This window comes from Electrona antarctica, assembly GCF_951216825.1.
Source record: "Electrona antarctica genome assembly, contig: scaffold_26, whole genome shotgun sequence".
NCBI lineage: Eukaryota > Metazoa > Chordata > Actinopteri > Myctophiformes > Myctophidae > Electrona > Electrona antarctica.
The window spans coordinates 390,446-417,580 of NW_027636995.1; the positions used below are offsets into that span (position 1 = coordinate 390,446).

At 44.8% G+C, this 27,135-nt stretch overlaps 1 protein-coding gene across 1 annotated transcript in view; it reads left to right on the forward strand.

Moving 5' to 3' along the window:
• The window catches only part of timp2a (TIMP metallopeptidase inhibitor 2a), a 47,572-nt gene extending 34,654 nt beyond the window's left edge, over window positions 1-12,918 (forward strand). The window contains exons 4-5 of the mRNA XM_079532306.1: window positions 9,766-9,890; window positions 12,718-12,918. Coding sequence (XP_079388432.1) covers window positions 9,766-9,890; window positions 12,718-12,915 — 323 coding nt within the window. The 3' untranslated portion in view covers window positions 12,916-12,918. The remainder of the gene's footprint in view (window positions 1-9,765; window positions 9,891-12,717) is intronic.
• The last annotated feature ends 14,217 nt before the right edge of the window (window positions 12,919-27,135 follow it).

A 27,135-nucleotide genomic window follows, 5' to 3' on the forward strand; every position in this document is an offset into this window, starting at 1 on the left:
TATTGGTGGAGAGAAACGTAATGAGTAAACATTTGTCAATGGTAAATACTTTAGTGGAGGAAATTGTTGGCCATGTTTTACTATTGTACGATCTGAGAATTTGTTTTGGCTTTTTGCCTTTATTGATAGTGAGAGAGAGAGAGAGAGAGAGACGGGGAGAGACATGCAGCAAATGTTGTCATGAACAGGACTCGAACACGCAACACAGCGCCCTGGCATTTGTAGAATCGAACTTAGGTCTAAATGGGTTAAACCCAATGAAGCCGTTGAACGATCTGGTTAAAACCATGCAGTCCTGCTAGCGAGAACACTCACTAATGTATTCGTACTACTGTACATAATAATGAGATGTGTACAGCCATATTACATAACCCTCGCAGCTGCGTATGTGCGCGGTAAATGATGCATTTATCTAGCGCCTTTATCCAAGGCATTTTACAGAGATTGGTGCATTACATTCACCCATTCACACACCGATGGAGGCGAAAACCATGCAAGGCACCAACCTGCTCATCGGGAGCAATTGGTCTTGCTAAAGGACAACTTCGACAATAAGTCTGGGGGGGAGCCCGGGGTTTGAACTGGCAACCTTGCGGTTACCATCCGGCCACTCTACCCCCTGAGCCACGGCAGCGGTGGCTCGGTGGCCTCTCTCTCTCTCTCTCGGCTGAAGATCAAAAAGCCTAACCCTAGTATCTCCCCTCTGGTCAAGGGGGAAATTCCCCTTTAGGATAGCGGTTAAGATGATGGCTTACCACGCGGGAGACCCGGGGTTCGATTCCCGGCCGTTACACACACATATAGCCGACTGTAGCCACATAACATAATACTACCACACTAAACAAAACGTCATTCATTTTGGCATGCCGCAAAAGGGCCCTGGTGCTTCCCTGCCCTGAATGGCATGCTGTGTGTGTGTGTGTGTGTGTGTGTGTGTGTGTGTGTGTGTGTGTGTGTGTGTGTGTGTGTGTGTGTGTGTGTGTGTGTGTGTTAGACTCTAACACACAGACACACACTAACAGTTAGAGACTTAGAGACACTGTGCGTGTGTGTGTCTGTGTGTTAGAGACTTAGAGACACTGTGCGTGTGTGCGTGCGTGTGTGCGTGCGTGAGCCATTCTGGGCGTCCGGGCGAAGGTCCCTCGCCCTGTCCTCGTGAAAGCTTTTCAGTGTGTTTACGTTGTGCGCCTGAGTGCCCCCAGTCAAAACAAAGGCATATTTCAACGTCAGTTTTTACGCAGATGTGCTGACGAGGCTTGCTGTGTTGTTCCCGCCTTGCCGCGCGCGCCGCCCATTATCTGTCTGTCTGTCTGTCTGTCTGTCTGTCTGTCTGTCTGTCTGTCTGTCTGTCTGTCTGTCTGTCTGTCTGTCTGTCTGTCTGTCTGTCTGTCTGTCTGCCGACCTCCAACACGTCGCACATTGTCTCTGTCTGTCTGTCTGTCTGTCTGTCTGTCTGTCTGTCTGTCTGTCTGTCTGTCTGTCTGTCTGTCTGTCTGTCTGTCTGTCTGTCTGTCTGTCTGTCTGTCTGTCTGTCTGTCTGTCTGCCGACCTCCAACACGTCGCACATTGTCTCTGTCTGTCTGTCTGTCTGTCTGTCTGTCTGTCTGTCTGTCTGTCTGTCTGTCTGCCGACCTCCAACACGTCGCACATTGTCTCTGTCTGTCTGTCTGTCTGTCTGTCTGTCTGTCTGTCTGTCTGTCTGTCTGTCTGTCTGTCTGTCTGTCTGTCTGTCTGTCTGTCTGCCGACCTCCAACACGTCGCACATTGTCTCTGTCTGTCTGTCTGTCTGTCTGTCTGTCTGTCTGTCTGTCTGTCTGTCTGTCTGTCTGTCTGTCTGTCTGTCTGTCTGTCTGCCGACCTCCAACACGTCGCACATTGTCTCTGTCTGTCTGTCTGTCTGTCTGTCTGTCTGTCTGTCTGTCTGTCTGCCGACCTCCAACACGTCGCACATTGTCTCTGTCTGTCTGTCTGTCTCTCTGTCTGTCTGTCTGTCTGTCTGTCTGTCTGTCTGCCGACCTCCAACACGTCGCACATTGTCTCTGTCTGTCTGTCTGTCTGTCTGTCTGTCTGTCTGTCTGTCTGTCTGCCGACCTCCAACACGTCGCTCATTGTCTCTGTCTGTCTGTCTGTCTGTCTGTCTGTCTGTCTGTCTGTCTGTCTGTCTGTCTGTCTGTCTGTCTGTCTGTCTGTCTGTCTGTCTGTCTGTCTGTCTGTCTGTCTGTCTGCCTGCCTGCCTGCCTGCCTGCCTGCCTCCAACACGTCGCCCGGAGGTCTTTATCTGCCGTCAGACATGGCCCGCATCATCCCTCCCCTCCCCCCTCCCCTCACCCGCATCCTCCCTCCCCTCGCCCCCAAATGTTCCAACCGCGGTTAACCCCCATCCATGTCTCGTCTCACTTCAAGTAACAGGAACAAACCGGGGAGTTGTCATTTGAAACGGTGTGGTTCTCAAACGGTTTCATCTCAAACGACCGCTAAATGAATATGTATTTGGCCGTGTGGACCCCCATGGGAGAGGGAGGGTGAATATGTATTTGGCTGTGTTGTGGACCCCCATGGGAGAGGGTGAATATGTATTTAGCTGTGTTGTGGACCCCCATGGGAGAGGGTGAATATGTATTTGGCTGTGTGGACCCCCATGGGAGAGGGTGAATATGTATTTGGCTGTGTGGACCCCCATGGGAGAGGGTGAATATGTATTTGGCTGTGTGGACCCCCATGGGAGAGGGTGAATATGTATTTGGCTGTGTTGTGGACCCCCATGGGAGAGGGTGAATATGTATTTGGCTGTGTTGTGGACCCCCATGGGAGAGGGTGAATATGTATTTGGCTGTGTTGTGGACCCCCATGGGAGAGGGTGAATATGTATTTGGCTGTGTGGACCCCCATGGGAGAGGGTGAATATGTATTTGGCTGTGTTGTGGACCCCCATGGGAGAGGGTGAATATGTATTTGGCTGTGTTGTGGACCCCCATGGGAGAGGGTGAATATGTATTTGGCTGTGTTGTGGACCCCCATGGGAGAGGGTGAATATGTATTTGGCTGTGTTGTGGACCCCCATGGGAGAGGGTTTCATGCCAGGGACCACCATCCAATATTTGTGTTGCTAAAAAGTTTCAAAGATAGGTCAAAACAAAAACACGACATGTAGATGTATGGATGTATATTGGGTTAAGGCATATTTGGATTTGGATGCAGCTATATTGCATGGGGACCCTCTGGAACCTCCACAAGGTATTATCATCTATCGATACAGTCGACAGACAGACAGACAGACAGACAGACAGACAGACAGACAGACAGACAGACAGACAGACAGACTAAGTGAGCACAGCTGTCCTGTGCTCTCATTGACTGTAATATGGCCTTGTCCTGTGCTCTCATTGGCTGTAATATGGCCTTCTCGGTGTGCGGTCGCAACCCAGTTCATACTGTATGACGTCCAGTCGGCGAGAGAGCCAAATATCAAACCTGCTAGATATTCAGAAACGGTCGGGAAGGAGCGCTTTTATTGGCGCTGGATCTTCTCGCAGAGCCTTTCACACACAGCGAGCAAAACCTTGGCGATCAAAGCCCCGATCTGTTGTCAGATCGTGAGTTTGTCGGCGAGCGCCAAAAATGGTCCCCGACAGCATAATCGGAGCAAATATCGTGCAGTGTGTACGAGCCATAAAAGAAGAAGAAAATAATTTAGCTGTCTCTGCTGCCACACTACTCTTAAATCTTCGACGAAATTGAGAATCCGAGAGTGGAGGGACAGAGAGAGAGAGAGAGAGAGAGAGAGAGAGAGAGGAAATGCTGGCTTCAGCAGTTCCTCTTCTTACAACTCTCTGTAATTAGGGGCGAGTGTTTGCGGACACATCTCAGCCTGCGATGCAGCGAACGTATCTGTATTTGGCTGCGCACCCTCATCTGAAACTATGTTGTTCCAGGGACCCCCCCCCCCCCCCCCCCCTGCAGAAGCAAAGATTTGAGTTAAAAACGCTCTGAAAGAATATATATTCAAAGATTTGCGCCACATTTTTACGATTTTTCCAAAATAGCAGATCTACAAGCTCGTAGCGCGGCACTTCGGTGCCGTGCTATGAGCTTGTAGATCTGATATTTTTCAATAGCTAAAGTATAACATAATGCTTTAAAACACTAAGGGCTTCCCGTCGAGAATGGGTTAACACACACACACACACACACACACACACACACACACACACACACACACACACACACACACACACACACACACACACACACACACACACACACACACACGTCATTATGTATATTTCCATGGCCACATACTGTACCTCCCTCTTTCCCAGGTGCTTCGCCCCCAGGTGGGTGTTGTTTTGAGGTTATAGATTTAGGCCATATAATCTCTGTGAGGTTATAGGTTTAGAGTTAAGGTTAGGTTTAGGCATAGTAGTCTACTGGAAGCCCCCATAGGTCCCATGTTAGACCCAGAAATGTTGCTTAATGTAAACTTGTATGATTCAAATGTCATCTCTAGGCTCAGCAGATGAGCTACTCCTTACTCCTTTGGAGGAAGATAGCCGTCATCACAAATGTGATGATGTCAGCACATTTGGTGCATATGGCCGAATTATACCCAAGGAGTGTTTTTTTGCTTGGAATGGATTCCGAGTCATGAAAACCCACTAGTTTCATATGTCTGTATGCTACTTAAAGAATGATGACATTTTGACTTTTTTGCCTTATATAGGATGTTAATGGTATTGGTCACATATTATGCTAATTACTCAAATTGCTCAACGTGGAACTTTTAGCAACCAAGCTGTATTTCATCCATTAGGCCTATAGATAACATTTATATCATAAAAGTTTACATTAGTTAATCACCATTTCTGGGTCCATGGAATTTCCAGTATAGACTATAGGTTTTTGTGAGGTTAACACTTTCCTTTCCTTTAACGAGTTACACAAGTTAATTGATGTATAGAACATTGTTGTTTTCATTGTTTAATTCACGTGTTTAACCCATTTTGGGCGGGAACCCCTTTTGGTGTTAGCATTATGTTATGCTTTACCTATTGAAAAATAACAGATCTACGAGCTTGTAGGTCTGCTATTTTTGAAAAATCAAAGAACGACTGACATAGAAACATAGCTTTTTCAGAAAACTGTCATTTTCAAACAGACGTCCGCACATTCCAGTAGGTGGGACATTGTCTGCACTGATCCACAGCTGCACGTGTCTTCTGTTGTGTATAGTTCCAGACTTTGATCAGTGCTTTGCACCTCCCCTGTTCCACACGCAGTCTATTGAGTGACTTCCAGGTTGTCCATAGTCAAGGTCGTGGCCACTAGCGAGGCTTTCTGTTGGGGTTATTCCTCTGTCCGGCCATTCAAGAGCGCGCGTGTCGCTGTGCCATTCATCTTGCCAGATGTTGGCCCTTGCTGCTTTAACTCATCCATCGCCAAGGACTTATTTAACTTCTTTTTCATGATGTCCTGGAGCGCCAAGGACGTGTTTTTCGTGTTTTATAACATGGTAAAAAAGAAAAAAAAATATATATTTTTTTTTAGTTTTTTTTTTAGACTTTTTTTTGGAAAAAAAAAAAAATATATAAAATAAAATAAAAGATATATGGTGGCGGTCAGGGCCTTTTGGCGCCCCCTAGTGGCGATGGATGAGTTTTAATAAGGGAAAATTAGCGAAATGTGTGGCAAATCTGCAGAAAAATGCTTACCACTAGCTTTCTTCACAGATGTGTTCATAAAGGTGTCTACTATCACATATAAATTTGCTCCAACCCAACTCCCTTGGGAAACTTTGAGACAGCTGCTGAAAGATAGGGTGCCATTATTAACCAATATAATTAATACAATCAAATAAAAAAATACATTTTCCAAAATTCATTATACTTTAAGTAGCATGTGACGTGTCAAACTAAGGGGTTTTCATGATTCTGAATCCATTGCAAGCATTATTTTTTCACAAAAAACACTCCTTTGACTAAAAATGCCCATAACCGTCATCACAAATGTGATGAGGTCAGCACATTTGGGCACATTAGGGCAAGTGGCTATGCCTGAATTTAGCCCAAGGAGTATTTTCGTGCAAAACTAATGCTTGGAATGGATTCAGCATGGGGGGTGCTTCTACGTGGCCATGCAAAGGGGTGTCTAATGTCTATCTCCTGTGTTCTCTGTTCATCTTGAGCGACACACAGTCGTCTGATGTGCGGGGAAGAGATGCCGGCTAGAGGGATTTTCATGAAACGGAACGATGTTTGTTGTATGCCCAGCTTTGTATATACCCCATAGCGATGATTTGATTGGCTGAGCAATGTGTGTGTACCATGGTTTTGAGGACAAAAATCACACCCGTGTGAACATTAAAGCTGTATATAGGAGGGGCTAGCGCCCCTCGTAAAAGTGAGGACAGAAAAGTGAGGACGCCAAAAGTGATTATTGTCCGGAGAAAAGTGAGGACGGAATGTGATGATGATGATGTTTGATGACGTATGATGATGAGAGCGCCGCTCACTGCACACGGGTGTGATTTTTAAGCCTGTATTTAATCGAGGCAAGTAACTTAGGTGAGTGGCATGCAGCAAACGGCCCAGCCAGCCAGGAAAACAAACCAGGGACTCACTCACTGTCTGTCTGTCAAGCATTTGAGCACCATGGCAGTGATGTTGTCATATACCCCATCTGATCACCCGTAAATATCTAGTTGACTGCATTTTACTGCCGTTTTACTGCCTTATGCGTTCAGTTGGTTGCACGCCAGCATTCCGAACCCCGCTGTTATCGCCACTTCGCCTGCATTCCGACGCGCCGCATTGCTAACTCTGTCCCTAACCCTAAACCTAACCGCGCACGGAAGCCGTGCAGACGGAATTATGCAACTCAATCAATTGTAATGTGATGATTCGTGATTATAAATATGTGTGTTGTTGTTTTTGAACTGCACTTGAAGAATGTACAACACAGGGTCAGACAATACAACTATATTATGTTTTATTGTGTTTTCATGTAGTAGTAGTTACAGTAGTAGTAGTAACTACAGTAGTAGTTACATGTACAGTAGTTACAGGTTTTCTTAGCGATGATTCTGTCGATGAATCAAAAACGTATATTCACCTTTTTCATATGGCCCATAAGTCTTTGCGTTTGTGTGTGCATACGTTCCTCTTTCTCTTGCTGTGTTGCCAGTTTTGCAAGAGAAACAAGTGGCCAGGTCTATGAAAACAACCACAAATGAAAATAGCCTGATCTACAAGCTCACAGCGACACACACACATAACATCTGTTATATATATATTTTATATATATATATATTTATATATATATATATATATATAAACATTGAGAATAAATCGATATATTTTGAATATATATATATATTTTTTAAAGGCACAAACTATGCATGTTCAGATGGATGTCTGTGGACAATAATTACATATTAATCTGGGGTTCTTTGGTGTGAAGAAATGTGGAAGCAAGCCCAAATAAGCAACTACTGTACACTTTAGAATCAAGCCCCAAAAAACATCGACCAGCAACTACCAATCATTTATTTGCAAGTGACTTTACAGAAAAAACAAGTCAAAGGTTGCTTATAATAAGCAGACATGGAAACACGGCATTAAGGAAGCAAAGCACACACACAAAGAGTCCCAGTATGTTGGCGGGGGAAGAAGTATTTATGTTCTATATTTAAATTAACCAATTAACTAGCGTGTTTTATACTTTTTGCCTACAATGACATGACCAAAATAGGGATTTATTTTGTATTTATTTTGTATTAAAAAAAATTATAGTTGATTACGTTTGGATAGGATAGGGACGATTTCGCTGAGTCACGTGTATCATGATTTTCCTAATGATTCCAAAACGGGTTGATCTGTCCCTGTCTTGATCACGTACCGGATGGATGTGTTATATCAAAATGGATGTGTTATATCGAAATTTGCTGCTAAAAACACAAATAGAACATAATATAGTTTTATTGTCTGACCCCGTGTTGTACATTCTCAAGTGCAGTTCAAAAACAACAACACACATATTTATAATCACAAATCATCACATTACAATTGATTGAGTTGCATTCCGTTAGGTTTAGGGACAGAGTTAGCAATGCGGCGCGTCGGAATGCAGGCGAAGTGGCGATAACAGCGGGGTTCGGAATGCTGGCGTGCAACCAACTGAACGCATAAGGCAGTAAAATGGCAGTAAAATGCGGTCAACTAGATATTTACGGGTGATCACTGGGGTATATGACAACATCACTGGCATGGTGCTCAAATGCTTGACAGACAGTGAGTGAGTCCCTGGTTTGTTTTCCTGGCTGGCTGGGCCGTTTGCTGCATGCCACTCACCTAATTTACTTGCCTCGATTAAATACAGGCTTAAAAATCACACCTGTGTGCACTGTGCAGTGAGCGGCGCTCTTATCATCATACGTCATCAAACATCATCATCATCACATTCCGTCCTCACTTTTCTCCGGCCAATAATCACTTTTGGCGTCCTCACTTTTCTGTCCGCTCACGGTGGCACAGTCGGTAGTGCTGTCGCCTCACAGCTAGAAGGTCCTGGGTTCGATTTCCCGCAGGGGACGCTGTGGGCGCTGGGGGCGTGTTCTCTCCTCCGCCTCATCAGTGCCCATACCCGAGGCGGGGTTGGCGAAAGGGCCTTTCTGTGTGGAGTTTGCATGTTCTCCCCGTGTCCCCTGGGGTAGGTACCCTCACAGAAACATGCAGTAATCCTGGTCTCTAAACTACCTCCCCCTGGCCAGCCGGGGCGCCTGATGGAGGGGAAAGGAATAACGTCGGAATAACGCGTTCCTTCCACGCGCTATGCGCTAGTTTCCAGGGAAACTCTCCCCTGTCAGGTGAAAAGAATCAGCTTGGACTCCTCATGCATAGAAGGAAGCAACCCCCCCAGGTTGGCAGAGGAAGTGTAGCGCCCAGGATTACATTAGATAATTGACACTGGGTGAAAAAATGGGTTGCAAAATCGTGGTATAAAAATAAACTTGTTTTCCACCTGTGTGACCCTGTGGCTCAGTCGGGAGGTAGAGCAGGTCGTCCAATGATCCTTGGGTCGGCGGTTCGAATCCCGGCTCCTCCTCCTGTCCACATTGGGCAAGACGCTGAACCCCACCCACATTGCCTCCAGTGGTCACCACCGTTGGTGTGTGAATGTGTGAAGTGAGGACGCTGCCTGCATGGCGTCGACTGTTCGCCGCCTCACCTCCCAGTGTATGATTGAATGGACCATATATTGTAAAGCGCTTTGAGTAGGCACTCTGTGCATTTGTTAGCGCATGTGCACGTGACCCTGTGTGACTATGTGTGTGTGTGTGTGGTTCTCTAGGTAAAGGCGAGGCGGGGGGGCGCATGCACCTGACCCTGTGTGACTATGTGTGTGTGTGTGGTTCTCTAGGTAAAGGCGAGGCGGGGGGGCGCATGCACCTGACCCTGTGTGACTATGTGTGTGTGTGTGGTTCTCTAGGTAAAGGCGAGGCGGGGGGGCGCATGCACGTGACCCTGTGTGACTATGTGTGTGTGTGTGTGTGGTTCTCTAGGTAAAGGCGAGGCGGGGGGGCGCATGCACCTGACCCTGTGTGACTATGTGTGTGTGTGTGGTTCTCTAGGTAAAGGCGAGGCGGGGGGGCGCATGCACCTGACCCTGTGTGACTATGTGTGTGTGTGTGGTTCTCTAGGTAAAGGCGAGGCGGGGGGGCGCATGCACGTGACCCTGTGTGACTATGTGTGTGTGTGTGTGGTTCTCTAGGTAAAGGCGAGGCGGGGGGGCGCATGCACGTGACCCTGTGTGACTACATCCAGCCCTGGGAGACCATGAGCCCCACACAGAAGAAGAGCCTCACCCAGCGTTACCAGATGGGCTGTGAATGCAAGGTAAACTATAAAATGAATGCAAGGTAAACTAGAAAATGAATGCAAGGTAAACTATAAAATGAATGCAAGGTAAACTATAAAATGAATGCAAGGTAAACTATAAAATGAATGCAAGGTAAACTATAAAATGAATGCAAGGTAAACTATAAAATGAATGCAAGGTAAACTAGAAAATGAATGCAAGGTAAACTAGAAAATGAATGCAAGGTAAACTATAAAATGAATGCAAGGTAAACTATAAAATGAATGCAAGGTAAACTAGAAAATGAATGCAAGGTAAACTAGAAAATGAATGCAAGGTAAACTATAAAATGAATGCAAGGTAAACTAGAAAATGAATGCAAGGTAAACTATAAAATGAATGCAACGTAAACTAGAAAATGAATGCAAGGTAAACTAGAAAATGAATGCAAGGTAAACTAGAAAATGAATGCAAGGTAAACTAGAAAATGAATGCAAGGTAAACTATAAAATGAATGCAAGGTAAACTAGAAAATGAATGCAACGTAAACTAGAAAATGAATGCAAGGTAAACTAGAAAATGAATGCAAGGTAAACTAGAAAATGAATGCAAGGTAAACTATAAAATGAATGCAAGGTAAACTAGAAAATGAATGCAAGGTAAACTATAAAATGAATGCAAGGTAAACTATAAAATGAATGCAAGGTAAACTAGAAGATTAATGCAAGGTAAACTAGAAAATTAATGCAAGGTAAACTAGAAAATTAATGCAAGGTAAACTAGAAAATGAATGCAAGGTAAACTAGAAAATGCACTCTGTCAAGGAGGTGCAACAGAGGCACCTCAACAGAGGCCATGGCCATGTATGGCCTACTTGTGTGCAAATTGCACGTTGCACACACACAAGTAGGCCATACATGGCCAGGGATCGACGTGCACACATAGACATCAAAGGGGGCTTCAGCCCCTGCCCTTTTACCTGTCTGTAAAACAACTGCCCCTCTCCAGAGCACGAATGCAGCATTTACTATGGTGAAAGAAATGCAAAATGCCACTCCTTTCCTTTCCTATGCCATGCCGGAGGGCAGCATTCAGGAGAATTTTTTCCCAAAGTCTCCTGAACTTGAACGCAGCATTTCGCGTTGAGCAAATTTGAGTCGAAATCCATGTCGGTACACCAGCATCTCCACTAGCTTCAAGAGTGCTGGGTTGCGCCCCGAAAATAGCTGATCTACAAGCTCTCAATGCGTAGCAGTGTGACGCGTTGAGAGATTGTAGATCTGCTATTTTCGCAATTTTTGTCTAAAAGTGCCCTCGTACGGGATGTCAGCCCCTGCCTCTCTGCACGTCCCTTATTATTATTGTTTATCAATGCGCCATATGCCCAAATATGGGCGTACGAAACGAGGAATGTTGCTGCAAATATAACGTGGAAAGTAGAAGTCACTGGAACGGCATTACGGCTGCTACTATTATTATCTGGCAGCTACTGGTGCTATTATTATGCCTCGAAGCTACGATGAGGCATATTGTTTATGATTACACCATACGGAGGAGAGACTGTTATTTGTGCGTGTGTGTGTGTGTGTGTGTGTGTGTGTGTGTGTGTGTGCGTGTGTGCGTGCGTGCGTGCGTGCGTGCGTGCGTGCGTGCGTGTGTGTGTGCGTGCGTCATGTCAAGGTTATTATTGTTTTGCATTTTTCACTAGTTTTAATTTTAGTTTTGGTTTTGACGTCGTACTTTCAAATGTCATTCGTTTTAACATTTAATCGAATATTATGCATTAGCCTATTTGTTAGGAGCGAGCTTCAAAATGTCAGACACATTATTGCATGCCTGAAGAAGGCCGAAACGTTGCTATGACTCTTTAAAATAAAGTTCTTGAACCAGCAAGTGGCAGTGTGCGGGTCTCTCCTCCTTCCTCAGACACATTATTGCGAAATTAGAACTCAACATAAAATACCATTCAAATATTCACAGTAAAACTGGCACAGGTAAAATAAAATTAGAAGATCAGATTTTTTTTGTATCCATATTACCCACCACAAATGCTATGGTAGGTCTATGTAGGAACTACTGACAAAATCTAAAAAAATATCTTTGTGGGCATTACTTTAATAATTATTTTAATGATCAATCCCCTCAAAAGGGAATGCTTCTAAAGCACTGGTTCTCAAAGTGGGATCCACTATTGGGCCCCGGCCCGCAGGTTGAGAACCAGTGGTATGGAGTATCAAGTGTCCACCGCTTTTATTTCCGTTGTGCGTGTAGAATCGTGCGCCCGTGAGACCCTGCCCTGACCCTGCCCCGTGAGATCTGACATGTAGTTATAGGGCTCAAGCCCGAAGGGGGGGGCGAAGACCACTTATTGTTTTCGTACCTATTCCGCCATTTTTCCGCCCCAAATTCGTTTTCCACGAAATTTGGCAATAGGGGATTGTGAGAGAATCGCTCGAGAACTGAAGCTCGCAGTCGCTCTATCCTCTTGACGTCAAAATAAGCGACGTCAAAAGATTTCCGGAAGCCTGTCTGGTTAACCGCTCCCTCTTTGAAATCGCATTTCCCATTCATTTGTGTGGAATCTGGAGCCTGCTAACGCATGGTTGGTTGCGGGAGTACAGCGCTGGCAGCTATATTTTCCTTTGTTTCCTCTGTTCCATGTAGATCGTGCGCTGCCCCACGCTGCCCTGTGAGATCTGACATGTATAGTTTCCTCTGTGTCGTTGTGCAGATCGTGCGCTGCCCCACGCTGCCCTGTGAGATCTGACATGTATAGTTTCCTCTGTGTCGTTGTGCAGATCGTGCGCTGCCCCACGCTGCCCTGTGAGATCTGACATGTATAGTTTCCTCTGTGTCGTTGTGCAGATCGTGCGCTGCCCCACGCTGCCCTGTGAGATCTCGGCCCCCGAGGAGTGCCTGTGGACGGACCTGATGATCGAGAAGCAGGTGTACGGCCGCCAGGCCAACCACTACGCCTGCATCAAGCGGGGCGACGGCTCCTGCTCCTGGTACCGCGGCGTGGCGCTGCCCAAGAAGGAGTTCCTGGACGTCGAGGACCCCTAAAGTCCCGAGGGGGGGGGGGGGGGGGGGGGGGGCTTTCTGAGGAGAGAGGGAGGGAGGGAGGGGGGGCCGCCTCACTGCCCCACTGCACAGCCTGATGATGAAAAAGAAAATAATAATAATAATAATATTAATGATTACATGTAAAATAATCCATTCTAATGAACCCATGTGAAACCCTATAGCGCCCCGAGGCCGGGCATTGTTATCGTACATAGGGGCGGAAACGCAAAATAGCTCATCTACACTTCGGCGAATTGGCGTATCCCGGTCGACAAAGTATGTAGGGTTTATAAGTGGTTATAAGATCAGTCAAATGTGAGTAAAACGGTCAAAAAGGATTTCGATATGAAGGGCCGTTCACATCAAGCGCTATAATATAACCACCGTTTATAAAGAAATAGTTAAAAAAAAAAACATAGTTCTAACTCGAGTGAATGACAAGAATCCACGCGGCACAATTGTGACAAAGCCCGTGGTGAGCAAATGTACCTTGTTGTTATCGTTATATAGATAGGAGTGCTTGGCGTGAACGGCCCTTAACCCATTTTGACCTGAGATCAGATTCTAAAAATGTCTTCTATACATCCTGACAGTTTTCTGAAAAAGCTATGTTTCTGTCAGTGGTTCTTCGATTTTTCAAAAACGGCAGACCTACAAGCTCGTAGCGCGCCACTCGGTGGCGCGCTATGAGCTTGTAGATCAGCTATTTTCAATAGCTAAAGCATGGTTCCCGCCCAAAATGGGTTAAGGCGGAGCTGTTGTGACCGGAATGAGTCACCGGGTCCGAGAAACAACCTCCATCCTTCAGGCTTTTTGTGTCGGAGCTTTAAGTATAGCCTACTTTTTACGACCGCGTTGTTCAGTTCCCAAAATGCAAGGCTTGTATCTCTGTATACTCTCAAAAAGGGGAAGGTTCCAGAACAGTGCTTCTCAAAGTGGTCGTCCTCCAGGGACCCTGGGAGGGGGGGTTCTCATTCTGTGCGGGAGGGAGGGAACCCCTTTTGGTGTTCTTCTAACCCTTTTCTGGACGGGAACCCCTTTTGGGGTTCTGTACAGTATAGAGCAGGGGTCCTCAACTAGAAATACTGAAGGTCCACTAATCATTTTTGAAAAAGACTAAGGTCCGGTCCCATCCCACGCAGCGCGGGCCACGCAGCGGCCAGCGGAAAGCGGGGCTCTATATTTTTAGTACAGTCACACCCAAGGCAAGCTTATACAAATCGGATCCCCTCCCAACCAACCAATACTGGGGTGCAGAGTATGGAAATAAAATGTTTCACAGATATTCCCCTCCAAAAATTCACAGCAAATGAGAGGTATTGTGTTGAGGCACAAAGAACACTTTTATTTTGTCAAGTTAAAAAAGGGTCCACAGAGAGGTGGTCCGCGGTCCGGTCGTGGACCGCCTATTGAGGACCCCTGGTATAGAGGGTATGCGCATGCTTAAAGTGAATGGCACATCGAGTGGCAAATCGAGTGGCAAAGCAACATGCACAGTGAGTTTAACATTGTCTAACGTTGTTTAATGCAATCAGACTTTTCTGTTTGGATGTCTGGGCTGTCAGGGCCAGAAAGTATAGTTTTTTGCCACTCAGTAGGCGTTCCTGCATAACTTCCTGGTTTGATGATGATGTCATGTCACGCGCATACCCTCTATATGTGCAGTATTCAAAAATGGATGCTGCTGTATAAATATTTGAAGAAAAACTTAGGTCAAAATGTGTTAAGGGAGGGTTCCAAAAGGACCCTTACAGGTCTGTAACTCTAAAGGTGCGTTCAGACTTGTATATTCGCCTCGGTTCGTCCCGTTAGTGCTGCGCCAGGTCGCGCCGCTCCCGTTCGCGCAACTATAACGTCTTTTGCATTGACTTGGTATGTAATCGCGCCGCTCTAACCGTCCAAGTCTGAACGCAGCTTAGGAGCGTTAAAATGGAACCAAATGGACCCGTTGTTAATAAGGGGAGGAACAGTGGTGCCATTTGTATAAACCTTTCGGAGTTATATGGGGGCGTCCTTTGAAATTATAAAAGCATTTGGGAAACCACTGTACTCGGACGTTGTTCTCGGACCCCCGGCGTCTCTGCAACAAGAAACGAAACCAAGGTTAGCGCCGTGATGACGAGACATAGACTGGTCGAGTGATGATGATGTCACTTCCTCCTGAGGCTGGCGTCAGGAGGATATATCATAGAGTATTAAAAGGATAGAGACTGATCTGGCGCAAAGCTCCGGTATCGATCGATTCCCCTCGTGTTTACTGACGGGGACCAATCAGGCTATAGACGCCCATGGGAGTTGTGAGACATGCTCGCTTTTAAGATTGCTTCTTTTAAATAGTAATATTAATATTGATAATAGCCATTTTGTATTGCTCACGTATGAGGGGAGGGGGGGGGGGGTCTAAGTGTCGTAGTCCAGTGGTTCCCCAGGGGTCCTTGAGGGAGTTCCAGGGGGTCCCCAGCTAAATAGCAACCAAATGGACCCTTATGGGTCTGTAACTCAGAGTGTACAAATGGAACCAAACAGACCCGTTACACTCTCAGAGTTAAATTAACATTGATTTTACAATATAAATTGGGGGGTCTCAGAGATAGAAATGCCATTAAATGGGGGGTCCGTAGCCTAATGCATGTCAAACTGCGGGGTCCTGGAAATTAAACGAGTTGAGAATCACTGCTAGAGTCATCAAAATCGTCTCTTATGAGGGCCCCTGGCATGTCTTTTCAAATGGGGGGGGGGGGCGTGGACTAATTAGTGTCAATTTGGGTGTCCTAGGACATGACATAATTTGGGAACCACTGTCGTATAGTCTCATTCGTTGCTATACTGCGCTCCTTGTACACACTAAAATCCTCAGTGTACATTTCACTCCCGAGCGTGTGTGCAAAGTCATGGAAACAAAATGAGTCCATTCGGTGCCGTTCTCGGGAGTCAACAGTCAAATGAATACTATGGATTTTATTGTGCAGGTCTCACTGGACCAGTCTATGCTGTGTGAAGGTGAAATTTGATCCCGCTCACGAGGTAACTTATACGACCACACATCCAACCCCCCACTTACGCACACACACACACACACACACACACACACACACACGCACACACACGCGTGCACGCACAAACACACACACTCACTCACACTCAAGCCCAGTCTAGAAGACTATCTAAACCTCCCTCCAATTTTTCCATTTGTCCTTTGCCTCTTTAGTTGCGCCGCGGCCACCTCTCAGACACCCATCCCGTTGCATCTCGTCTATACATGCAGTATATGTAGCTGTACAGTACCTACCGTTATGCATAATACCGTTGTTGTTCTTTTTTTTTTAATTTTTGAGAATAATTTTACTGCGTTAGAAACTAGATTTGCACTTTTCTTTTTTTGTCGAGGATGAGTTCCAGTATATATAGAGACAGAACCTGAACACGTGGACGCGATGTCTTCGCCCGGACGGACGGACGGACGGACGGACGGACGGACGGACAGACAGACAGACAGACAGACAGACATGATCCACTTCAGGTGCAAAGTTTACCCGTTAACAAGTGCTTTTCGGTGATTCGCCCCATAACCAAGTTGTGCTCTTTTTATTCTTGCTATTTGTCCTAAACAGAGACAAAGTTATAAGCTGCAGTAAAAATGGAAAATGTTTTGCGGAGATACATAAGCGAGAGGAGTAGGAGGAGGGTTTATTTTTCCTAGGGTTTTTTTGTTTGTTTGTTTGTTCTGTTTAGCTATATACATGAAAGGGAGAAACAAAAAAAATAGCTCGTGGGATTGTAATTCAGTGTCTGTCGTATTACCTGTCAAAACTCTTGTTTGTAAAAATGCTAAACCGCAATGTCATGACTTGCCCTAAAACCATATACAGGTCCTGCCATGCTTAGCGTTACCGCGCTGCTTCGCCAATGGTGCTCTCGCCGGTCCATCCTGTTATTAGCCACTCTAAACCCCTAGTGTTCCAATATTCCCGGGAAGGTCTTATTAGGCGAACGTCAGGGCGAAATTAGCCGATCAATACATGCTCAGGGCGCTTCGCGTTGCAACGCGCTTCGTCCTGAGCTCGGCCATTTTGTGCGAATAGACGGGGGGGTGGTCCAAGGACGGAGTCCTGAGGGACCTCAGTCAACAGGTTTGAAGTGGTTAATAAATGAAAAGCTTTATATCGCCGTCCTTAGAAAGCAAAGTTACCCGATCCGAGTGTATACACACAGTGCTGTTTCAAGCTATACATTAACATTTAAACGACACGACGGCGGAGCATTAGAGGCCTAATTTAAAACAATTAAACTCTTTACATATTTCTTTAATTTCTTTCCATTTTGTTTTTTATTCAGTGTTATATCTGTCATGATTTTATGTTTTTTTTCCGGGCTGTCTTTGTCATACATAGCTGTAGTGTGGAATGGACGAGGGTCCTCTTGCGCTGGAGTAACGTGAGAGAGAGAAGGAGAGAGAGAGTGAGAGAGAGAGAGAGAGAGAGTACAGAGGGTTTATTTTTTTTTGTGTGTGTGTGTCTAAAATGGAAATCTTTGAAGAGGACGATGCATGTGTCTGATGCTTTGTGTAAAGTCCTAAAGCCAAATGGACAAAATATACAGTATTATCAAATAAAAGCCAAATGTTTGAAAGAAAACAAAAAAAACCTGCCTTGTGGTGTTATAATAATTATGAATGAATGTTTGTCGAGTCTGAACTTAATCATGCCCACGAATTGAACCTGTTTTATTTGCTTTGATCCCTCTACCAGAATCGCCAGGTCGGTGTGGTGTCTGTTTGTTTGCTAAGATCAAGCTTACCATCACTCCACTTGCCTCCCAACAAGCTTACCAGCACTCCACTTGCCTCCCAACAAGCTTACCATCACTCCACTTGCCTCCCAACAAGCTTACCAGCACTCCACTTGCCTCCCAACAAGCTTACCATCACTCCACTTGCCTCCCAACAAGCCTACCAGCACTCCACTTGCCTCCCAACAAGCTTACCATCACTCCACTTGCCTCCCAACAAGCTTACCAGCACTCCACTTGCCTCCCAACAAGCTTACCAGCACTCCACTTGCCTCCCAACAAGCCTACCAGCACTCCACTTGCCTCCCAACAAGCTTACCAGCACTCCACTTGCCTCCCAACAAGCTTACCAGCACTCCACTTGCCTCCCAACAAGCCTACCAGCACTCCACTTGCCTCCTAACAAGCTTACCAGCACTCCACTTGCCTCCCAACAAGCTTACCAGCACTCCACTTGCCTCCCAACAAGCTTACCAGCACTCCACTTGCCTCCCAACAAGCTTACCAGCACTCCACTTGCCTCCCAACAAGCTTACCAGCACTCCACTTGCCTCCCAACAAGCTTACCAGCACTCCACTTGCCTCCCAACAAGCCTACCAGCACTCCACTTGCCTCCTAACAAGCTTACCAGCACTCCACTTGCCTCCCGTCCCAACTTGCCCCAGACTTTTAGATAAGTACTCTGCCTTCATGGGTCTATAGGCTTATTATTATCCTGCCCTATATAAAAGGCATTATTCGTTAAGGCACATTTCAGCCACCTCTTTTGCCCATTATTAGGACCACTCTACGCAACATCATCAAACAGCGACGCGATATGGTGACATCATTCTACACAGGCCACATGGTATCTGCTTTACACATTTTGTTTTTTGTGGTGCTAGTAGAGCCCGGTCGAGCTTCTAGTTTACTGAAACGAGGCGGCGATTCTACTGGTCCTCAATGCCACTTTAAAGCAGCACTTTCACCATGTAGTTTGGGGTATCACTATCAGTGGCCACTTTGGACACAAATAACATGGCAAGCCAACGTCTTTTGACTTCATTACCCAAGAGTCTCTGCCAATCACGCTGTGATTGGCTATTCTTCACTTTGACAGTTCCATAGACATATAAACGGCTCTGGAGCGTATGTGCTCAAAGGGCACCCGAGATTCCTTTGCGAAGCCCCGGGGAACCATGAGCGTGCGTCACAGAGCGCATGTTCGGGTCTGATAAGTCCCGGGAAAGATACGCCTTGATTGGGCCAGTAATCACTTGAGTGGCAGCGTGACGTCAACGTGCCTTCCACACTTCCGGCGTACTTTGATCCTCCCCCAGTGTAAATTCTTCCGCCCCTCCTTCAACACACATCGCTCCAACGAACTGCAGCGGCCAATGAGGCATCTATGGGAGGTTATCCCTTGGAAAATGAAACTCAGGATGAAACTCAAGTCCCAAGCAGGGACCCCCCCCCCTGAGTCTATACATTTATGGATGGATGATTGTTATGCTTAACCCATTTTAACTTGAGATCAGATTCTAAAAATGTCTTCTACATCCTGACAGTTTTCTGAAAAAGCTATGTTTCTATGTCAGTCGTTCTTCGATTTTTCAAAAATAGCAGACCTACAAGCTTGTAGATCTGCTATTTTTCAATAGCTAAACATAACATAATGCTAACACCAAAAGGGGTTCCCGCCCAGAATGGGTTAAACACGTAATTTTATAATTTTGTGGGACATATTATGCTATATAGTTCCATAGTATGGAGACTATATTGACGCGAACCCCTTCTGGTGTTTTATGCATTATGTTATACTTTAGCTATTGAAAAATAGCCTATGAACTTGTAGATCTGCTATTTTTGAAAAATCTTGAAAATGTGGCGCAGATCTTTGAATTATATATTCTTTCAGAGCGAACGTTTTTAACTCAAATCTTTGCTTCTGGGGGGGTCCATGGAACAACATATTTTCTGACGCGGCCAAATTCAGATAATTCTTCGGGTCCTTGACATGAAAAAGTTTGAGAACGACTGACATATAGAAACATAGGTTTTTTCAGAAAAGGATTTAGAAGACATTTGTAGAATCGTCCTCGGGTCTAAGTCAGTGATTGTAAACTTTTCTTGAAGATATTTTTGGGTCTTTTTCTGTCTTCATTGATAGTACACAATGAAGAGAGACAGGACACAGGGAGAGATTGAGATTGAGGTATGTTGTCTGGTTTAAAAGTGGTGAATATATTAGAGCGAAGAGGAGGGCTGTGGGAAAGGGGGCAGAGCCGTGCAGTTTAAATGGATGTGGTGATCGACTCAACAGGGAAAGAATTTGAGAAATCTGCAGAGTGAGCCCAGAGCGCAGTGGTTTTTGTCATCTTCGCGGCGCTCTCTTCCCTACGGTCCCGGACGGTGCCAAACAAACCGGGACCGTATGATGTTTGTTCATAGAGTGTCGGAGGAGGTGATTTCTTGTTTTCATGAATTCCTTCTTTTTCCCCCTCTGCCTTTTGTGTATCCTGATTTTGACTGACTGGGTGATTTCCACACCGTCTCCATGTGGAGGGGGTGTGACTGTGAGTGGTTTGCCAATACTCACATGTTTTACTTGGGTAAAAAAGTATCAATATACTCCGTTATACAAGTAAAAGTCCAGTATTCAAAATGGCAAATGGCCTATATATATTATTAATATATTGAAACGCTATATTTTCCTCTGATATGTATAGTGAAGTAAAAGTAGGCTAATTGAAATTTGTAAATACAGAAGAAAGTAAAAAATGCCTCCAAATTGTACTTAAAGGACCACTTCACCACTTTTCAACTTCTCTTCCTATAATTGGTCCTAACTAATGTTCATGATAAAATAACCACCATTTTTTCCTACTCAGTCTGTGTCTCATAGAAAGGCTGTGGGCAGTTCAGAAACCCGTCCACATCATTGATGGTGAATCCAAGCTAATAGAAACGGCAGGCTTTCTTTTCCTGAAAAGTTGCAATGCAAAAGTTGAAGCCATCGTTCTCACGATAATAACAATCTAAATATATTTTAAAACAAATCTTGTTTAAAAAAAATCTGCCTAATGATGATGTCACTGGTGGACGGGTGTCCGAACTGCCCAAAGCCCTCCTATGAGACACAGACTGAGTAGGAAAAAATGGTGGTGTTTTATCATGAACATTAGTGAGGACCAATTATATGAAGAGATGTTGAAAAGTGGTGAAGTGGTCCTTTAAGGACAGTACTTGAGTACATGTACTTAGTTACTTTACAGGTCGTCCATGACAGCGACTTTGTCTGCCGTCTCACGTCCCTGGTTACCCAAGAAAGACACGCCAAGATAATGTCTTAAAAGTTAATACCAGTAAGTACAAGTAAGTAGGTCGGAGAGGCTGCTGAATACCAATTAATTACTTATTCAATCATGAAGTGTGTTGACTGCAGTGCAGTCTCTTATATGGCTCCAACTGTTGCGAAACAACTCGAGTGCTCTGTTGAAAGAAAGTTCCCTCAAGACAGCCATAGGACGGTGGTGTCGCCACCACTTCAAGAAGAACACCCACACGATCATTTCACAAAGGATCTTCAGACTCAAGAGAGGTCACAGTGGTGATGCAATGGTCGCCGTGTCAAACCTAAATGACACCCTGGGCGGCCTGGCCTTAACCCCAAATCGCACAGGTTACTGGAACAGAAGTTTGGCTTTCCCGGTGGATGTCTCAATATAGGCGCTATGCACATCATACTCTATTTTGGAAATAACTCTTCCAGTCTTCCTATATACCTCCGGGCCCATATTGCTTCCCTAGTTTCCGTCACAGGGGTTACCAATGATATACTAATGAAGGCTCTGTTCCATTCTGGTCAAACGGAGTCAGGGCGGTGCTGCTATTGTTGTGCATGTTGTTATTGGTTCACTGGAAACACTCTGCTACACCGGTGGACGTCTCAAAGTGTCCTTGACCCTGAGAGTGGGTTCCAAAATGGCCCCGTACGTACGCGGGTTTGTACACTCTGAGAGTGTACAAATGGAACCAAATGAACCCATGTACAAATGGGCTACACTCTCAGAGTTGTGCAGGGGGTCCTCGAAATGTAAAAGTTTGAGAACCAGCTGGCTGTAGGCCTACACTAAATGGAACAACAGAGCCTTAATTATAGTATCATCGGTAACACCTGTGAAGGAAGTCGGAAGAGGCCAGGCTGGAAGTATAGGAAGAGTTATTTCCAAAATGGTGTATATACAGTAAGTGCATATATACAGCATAGCCTATTCCCCAAAAATACAATGTATAGTGACTTAAAGTGACGGACTCACTGCAGTTACATTCAGGTGCCATTTGCAGACACTGTGTATTTGAAGTAGCGGCGCCACCTAGTGGCAGGGTGAGAGAACGCCAAGCAGCACTGTGGCCTGTTTGTGTTCTGCCTGATAAAGCATTGCTATGATATGATGGTGGCCTCGATTTCAGGCTGAATAGGCCTAACGAAACCAGGTAGATTGTAATGGAACTAAATGTACCTGTAAAACTAGCAATAATGCAATATATTCAGAAGCATTATTGATTGAAGTATTTATTAACAGTTTGCAGAATAGTTCAAGTAAAACTCAATACAAATACTGTGGATGACACCATAAAGCATTTCACTTTCACTTTACAATAGGGTCCACCATTTTCAATTCATTTTCAATTAAATCTTAATAGTCTTAGAGATTTCATAATGTAAAAAAAGTGAAAGGAGAGACACCCGCACACTGCCACTTGCTGCGTTCAGAGCATTTTATTAAAGCAACGTTTCGGTCTTGCGACCTTCCTCAGGCGTAATTCAAGAATGGGCTGACATTGTCACTAAATACATTTCAGACAGTATAAACAACCAATCAAAATGCATGTAATTAACAACTGTGAAAAACCTTGTCACGTGACTTAAGGTGCAGTGTTTCTGTGAACATTCCTCATATACCATTGAAAATAGCAGATAACAATAATACAGGGAAAGAATTATACATAAATGTCATGCCATATAACATACAAGGAAGACAGTTAAATAAGCAAATAAATGTCAAATGTAAGATCCTACTCTGTTAGTGGAAAAGAATAAAAATAAATAAAAACATTGCACCTGAAGTGCCTATAATACCGGCTGGTCAAGAAGTTCAGATCAACAGTTTCTATAGCATAACATTTAATAGTAGTTAATCATTAAGCCCTTTAGGGTGTAAGGTTTGTAGAGTGTGGATCCAGTAGGCCTCACGGTTACCACCTCTTCTTGGAAGTTTGAATAAAGCGAAAAGTGGAGATGTCATGTTTAAGATCATTGAAATGCATTGCAACAGGGTATTCACGGTCATGTCTTCTGATCGAACTCTTATGTTCACTCATAATGTAAAAAAAGCAAAGTTTAAAGCCTTGATCTGTGATTTCTTCACCTGGTTGGCAGTACCAATATTGCTAAAATAATAATGTTACATTATGTTAATTGTTTAAGAAACAAGGCTTGTGTGTGTGTGTGTGTGCGTGCGTGCGTGCGTGTGTGTGTGTGCAGAGAGTGTTAAGAGGCAGGGGCTGAAATCCCGTAAGAGGGCACTTTTGGACAAAAAATGTGAAAATAGCAGATCTACAAGCTCACAACGCCTCGTGCTGCGACGCATTGAGAGCTTGCAGATCAGCTATTTTCGGGGCGCAACCCAGCACTCTTTAGCTAGTGGAGATGGAGGTGTAACGACATGGATTTCTAAATACATTTGTTCAACGCAAAATACTGTGTTCAAGTTCAGGAGACTTCGGAGAAAAAGCAATTCTCCTAGAATTCTGGCAGCATGGAAAGGATTGGCATTTGCATTTCTTCCACCATAGTAAATGCTGCATTTGTGGTCTGGGAGAGGGGCAGTTGTTTTACAGACGGGTAAAAGGGCAGGGGCTGAAGCCCCCGTTGGGGGGGGGGGGGGGGGGGGTCTCCACAAATCGCACATTATTTGGACTAGGTCATAACTTTAAACATGTTCAGTTTGGTGATATTTTATTTAGCTTTAATGATCCATGTGATTCTCAACACCACCATTGTCAGTTCAGTCACAAGGTGTGAGCTGCTGCCGGGGAGAATAATGAACGCTGCCTGTGACGCACTGACCAAAAGTCCCCTTTCACAACTTCCTACAACCATGACCAATGTTGGCTGATGGTGATGGATACTAACAGGCCGTAATGGTGCCGGGAAACGTAATGTAGTAGGGTGCCCTACAGCCCTATAGGCCCTATAGGGCACCCTACTACATTACGTTTGGGAACCCCTGCCCCTAGGCCTAGGGCAGGGGTGGGCAACTTTGAAGATGGAGAGGGCCACTATACTTCCAAACTCACTCCAGAGGGCCACATTGCATATATAATGTCTTATCAAAACTAGCAGATCTACAAGCTTAAAACGTGTTGCAGCGCGATGCGTTTTGAGCTTGCATGTAGATCTGCTAGTTTTGCTATATTTGAATTGAAATCCTGAAAAGTAACATTAATTTCAAATGCATTTAGTTATAGGTTATTTATGTTAACTTTATGAACTTAAATGCAAAGTACATTGGACATAAAAAAGCATTCTAATACTAGTACAAGTAATTCAAGTGGGTCATGTTTGGAATTGTAACAGCTGAAATCAATAATATATCAATATTGTGATATTAACCTGCGGGCCGCATGTGGCCCGCGGGCCGCCAGTTGCCCATGTATGGCCTAGGGGAAGGGTTTCCCAAACTTTTCTCCTGCCAAGGACCCCCAAATTGACATTGGTTAGCCCGTGGACCCCCATTTGTAAACATATATGCCAGCAACCCCCATAAGAGATAAGATTTTTACGGCTCTAGCGGTGATCGATCTTCAGCCATTTTAATTTCAATGACCCCCCAGTTTGACATGCATTCGGCTACGGCGCCCATTTAATGGCATCTATATCTCTGGGACCCCCAATTTATATTGTAAAATCAATGTTAATTTAACTCTGAGAGTGTGCAAATGGAGTGTGCAAATGGACCCGTTAGGGACCGACAGGTCCATTTGGTTCCATTTGTACACTCTCAGAGTTACAGTCCCATAGCCCATACTGTACGTAGTTGGCGGGTTTCTAACCCCAATGCCTTTCAAGAGCATTGCCTTAAAGGGGCATTCCACTCATTTTCAACATTTTACTATGTCATTAATATACCTTAGAGCTGTTGTGTGGAAATAATAAAAAAAAGTCCCCCCCATTCTGTGTTTCATAGAACTAGAGGTCTGAAAAACATGGTGAAACACATCTTGATGATGTCATCAAGATGTGTTTCACCATGTTAATGATTTTTTTCATAATTACAGTTCTAGGAAACACAGAATGGGGGGCCTTTTTTATTATTTCCACACAACAGCTCTAAGGTATATTAATGACATAGTAAAATGTTGAAAATGGGTGGTTTTCCCCTTTAACCACTCAGCCATGACTAACAGCTTCAAACAGCCGTGTCAGACTGAAGATGGAACGGTAAACAATTGGCTCGTTGGTCTAGGGGTATGATTCTCGCTTCGGGTGCGAGAGGTCCCGGGTTCAAATCCCGGACGAGCCCTCCCAGTTACTCTGTCCAATAACTATAATATGGGAATGTTATCAGAAAAACGTAAAATCTGTATAAATACATCCCTTGCTGAGAAATGTCTTCACCAATGCATTTGTAGTAACACATCACAAAGGTTGAAATTCAGATTCCATGGGGAAATCTGAGATGGCTGCTGAAAGTTGGCATACCACCTTATACAGGCAACATTTTCAAATTTTAATTCTGCTTTAAGTATCATGTTAGGGTTCAAACTAAGGGAATAGCTTCACACATTGTAATGTATTACATTTCACAGTTATAAAGTCTCCTGAGAGACTAATAAAAATTGCCATGGCTGACTATATTTCAAGTCATCCTGGCGGGGTATTGGGTAAAGTTTTCAACTAGCAATAATCACATCTCAGTAGAAGTTAATTGACTATGAAATTGCCGCTGCGCTAGAGAACTATTGATACTTGAGGTCACATGATTCTATGACTCCTGAATGTGTAGTCTCTTCCAGCGTGGTGCCCAGCTGATACTTCTCAGTAGGCCTATAGGCTATTGTCACATATGCAACGGCCGATCGTTAACGCCATGCACAAGATGAAGATGGTTGTGTTTTGTTTTGAGTAAAGACAAAGGGGGACTTGAACCCACACCCCAAGCAACATTTGAAAGTTGATTAATGGGTTCAATTGACACTCATATCTCCATTATCTGCTGCATTGCTGACATCTTCAAGGACACATGTGCATCAAACAGCTGTGCTACACGGAAGATGCCAAAGAAGTCAAGGCTTGTTGGTCTACGGGTATGATTCTCGCTTTGGGTGCGAGAGGTCCCGGGTTCAAATCCCGGACGAGCCCTACTGTTGACACTGCACTTCACCGTCCCTCGCCTTAGTTCATGTCATGGAAGGAAGTATGTTGTAGCCTGGAAGAAGACAACATAGAACCTAATTTTCAATGGAAGCCATCAACATGACACTACAAAGTGACACCCAAAGTTTGTACCTGTTGCACAAAATATAAAGCTCCGTAGTCGGCAGATCTGGTGAATACATCCCTTGCCGAGAAATGACTTCACCAATGCATTTGTAAAGTTGTCTAGTAACACATCACAAAGGTTGAAATTCAGATTCCATGGGGAAATCTGAGATGGCTGCTGAAAGTTGGGATACCACCTTATACAGGCAACATTTACATGTTTTACTTCTGCTTTAAGTATCATGTTAGGGGTCAAACTAAGGGAATAGCTTCACACATTGTAATGTATTACATTTCACAGTTATAAAGTCCCCTGAGAGACTAACAAAAATTGCCATGGCTGACTATATTTCAAGTCATCCTGGCGGGGTATTGGGTAAAGTTTTCAACTAGCAATAATCACGTCTCAGTAGGACTTCATTGACTATGAAATTGCCGCTGCGCAAGAGTACTACTGAGAGGTCACATGATTCTATGACTCCTGAATGTGTAGTCTCTTCCAGCGTGGTGCCCAGCTGATACTTCTCAGTAGGCCTATAGGCTATTGTCACATATGCAACGGCTGATCGCTAACGCCATGAACAAGATGAAGATGGTTGTGTTTTGTTTTGGGTAAAGACAAAGGGCGAGCCCTACTGTTGACACTGCACTTCACCGTCCCTCGCCTTAGTTCATGTCATGGAAAGAAGTATGTTGTAGCCTGGAAGAAGACAACATAGAACCTAATTTTCAATGGAAGCCATCAACATGACACTACAAAGTGACACCCAACGTTTGTACCTGTTGCACAAAATATAAAGGTCCGTAGTCGACAGGACTCGAACCTGCGCGGGGAGACCCCAATGGATTTCTAGTCCATCGCCTTAACCGCTCGGCCACGACTACCACTGTTACTTGTAGGCAC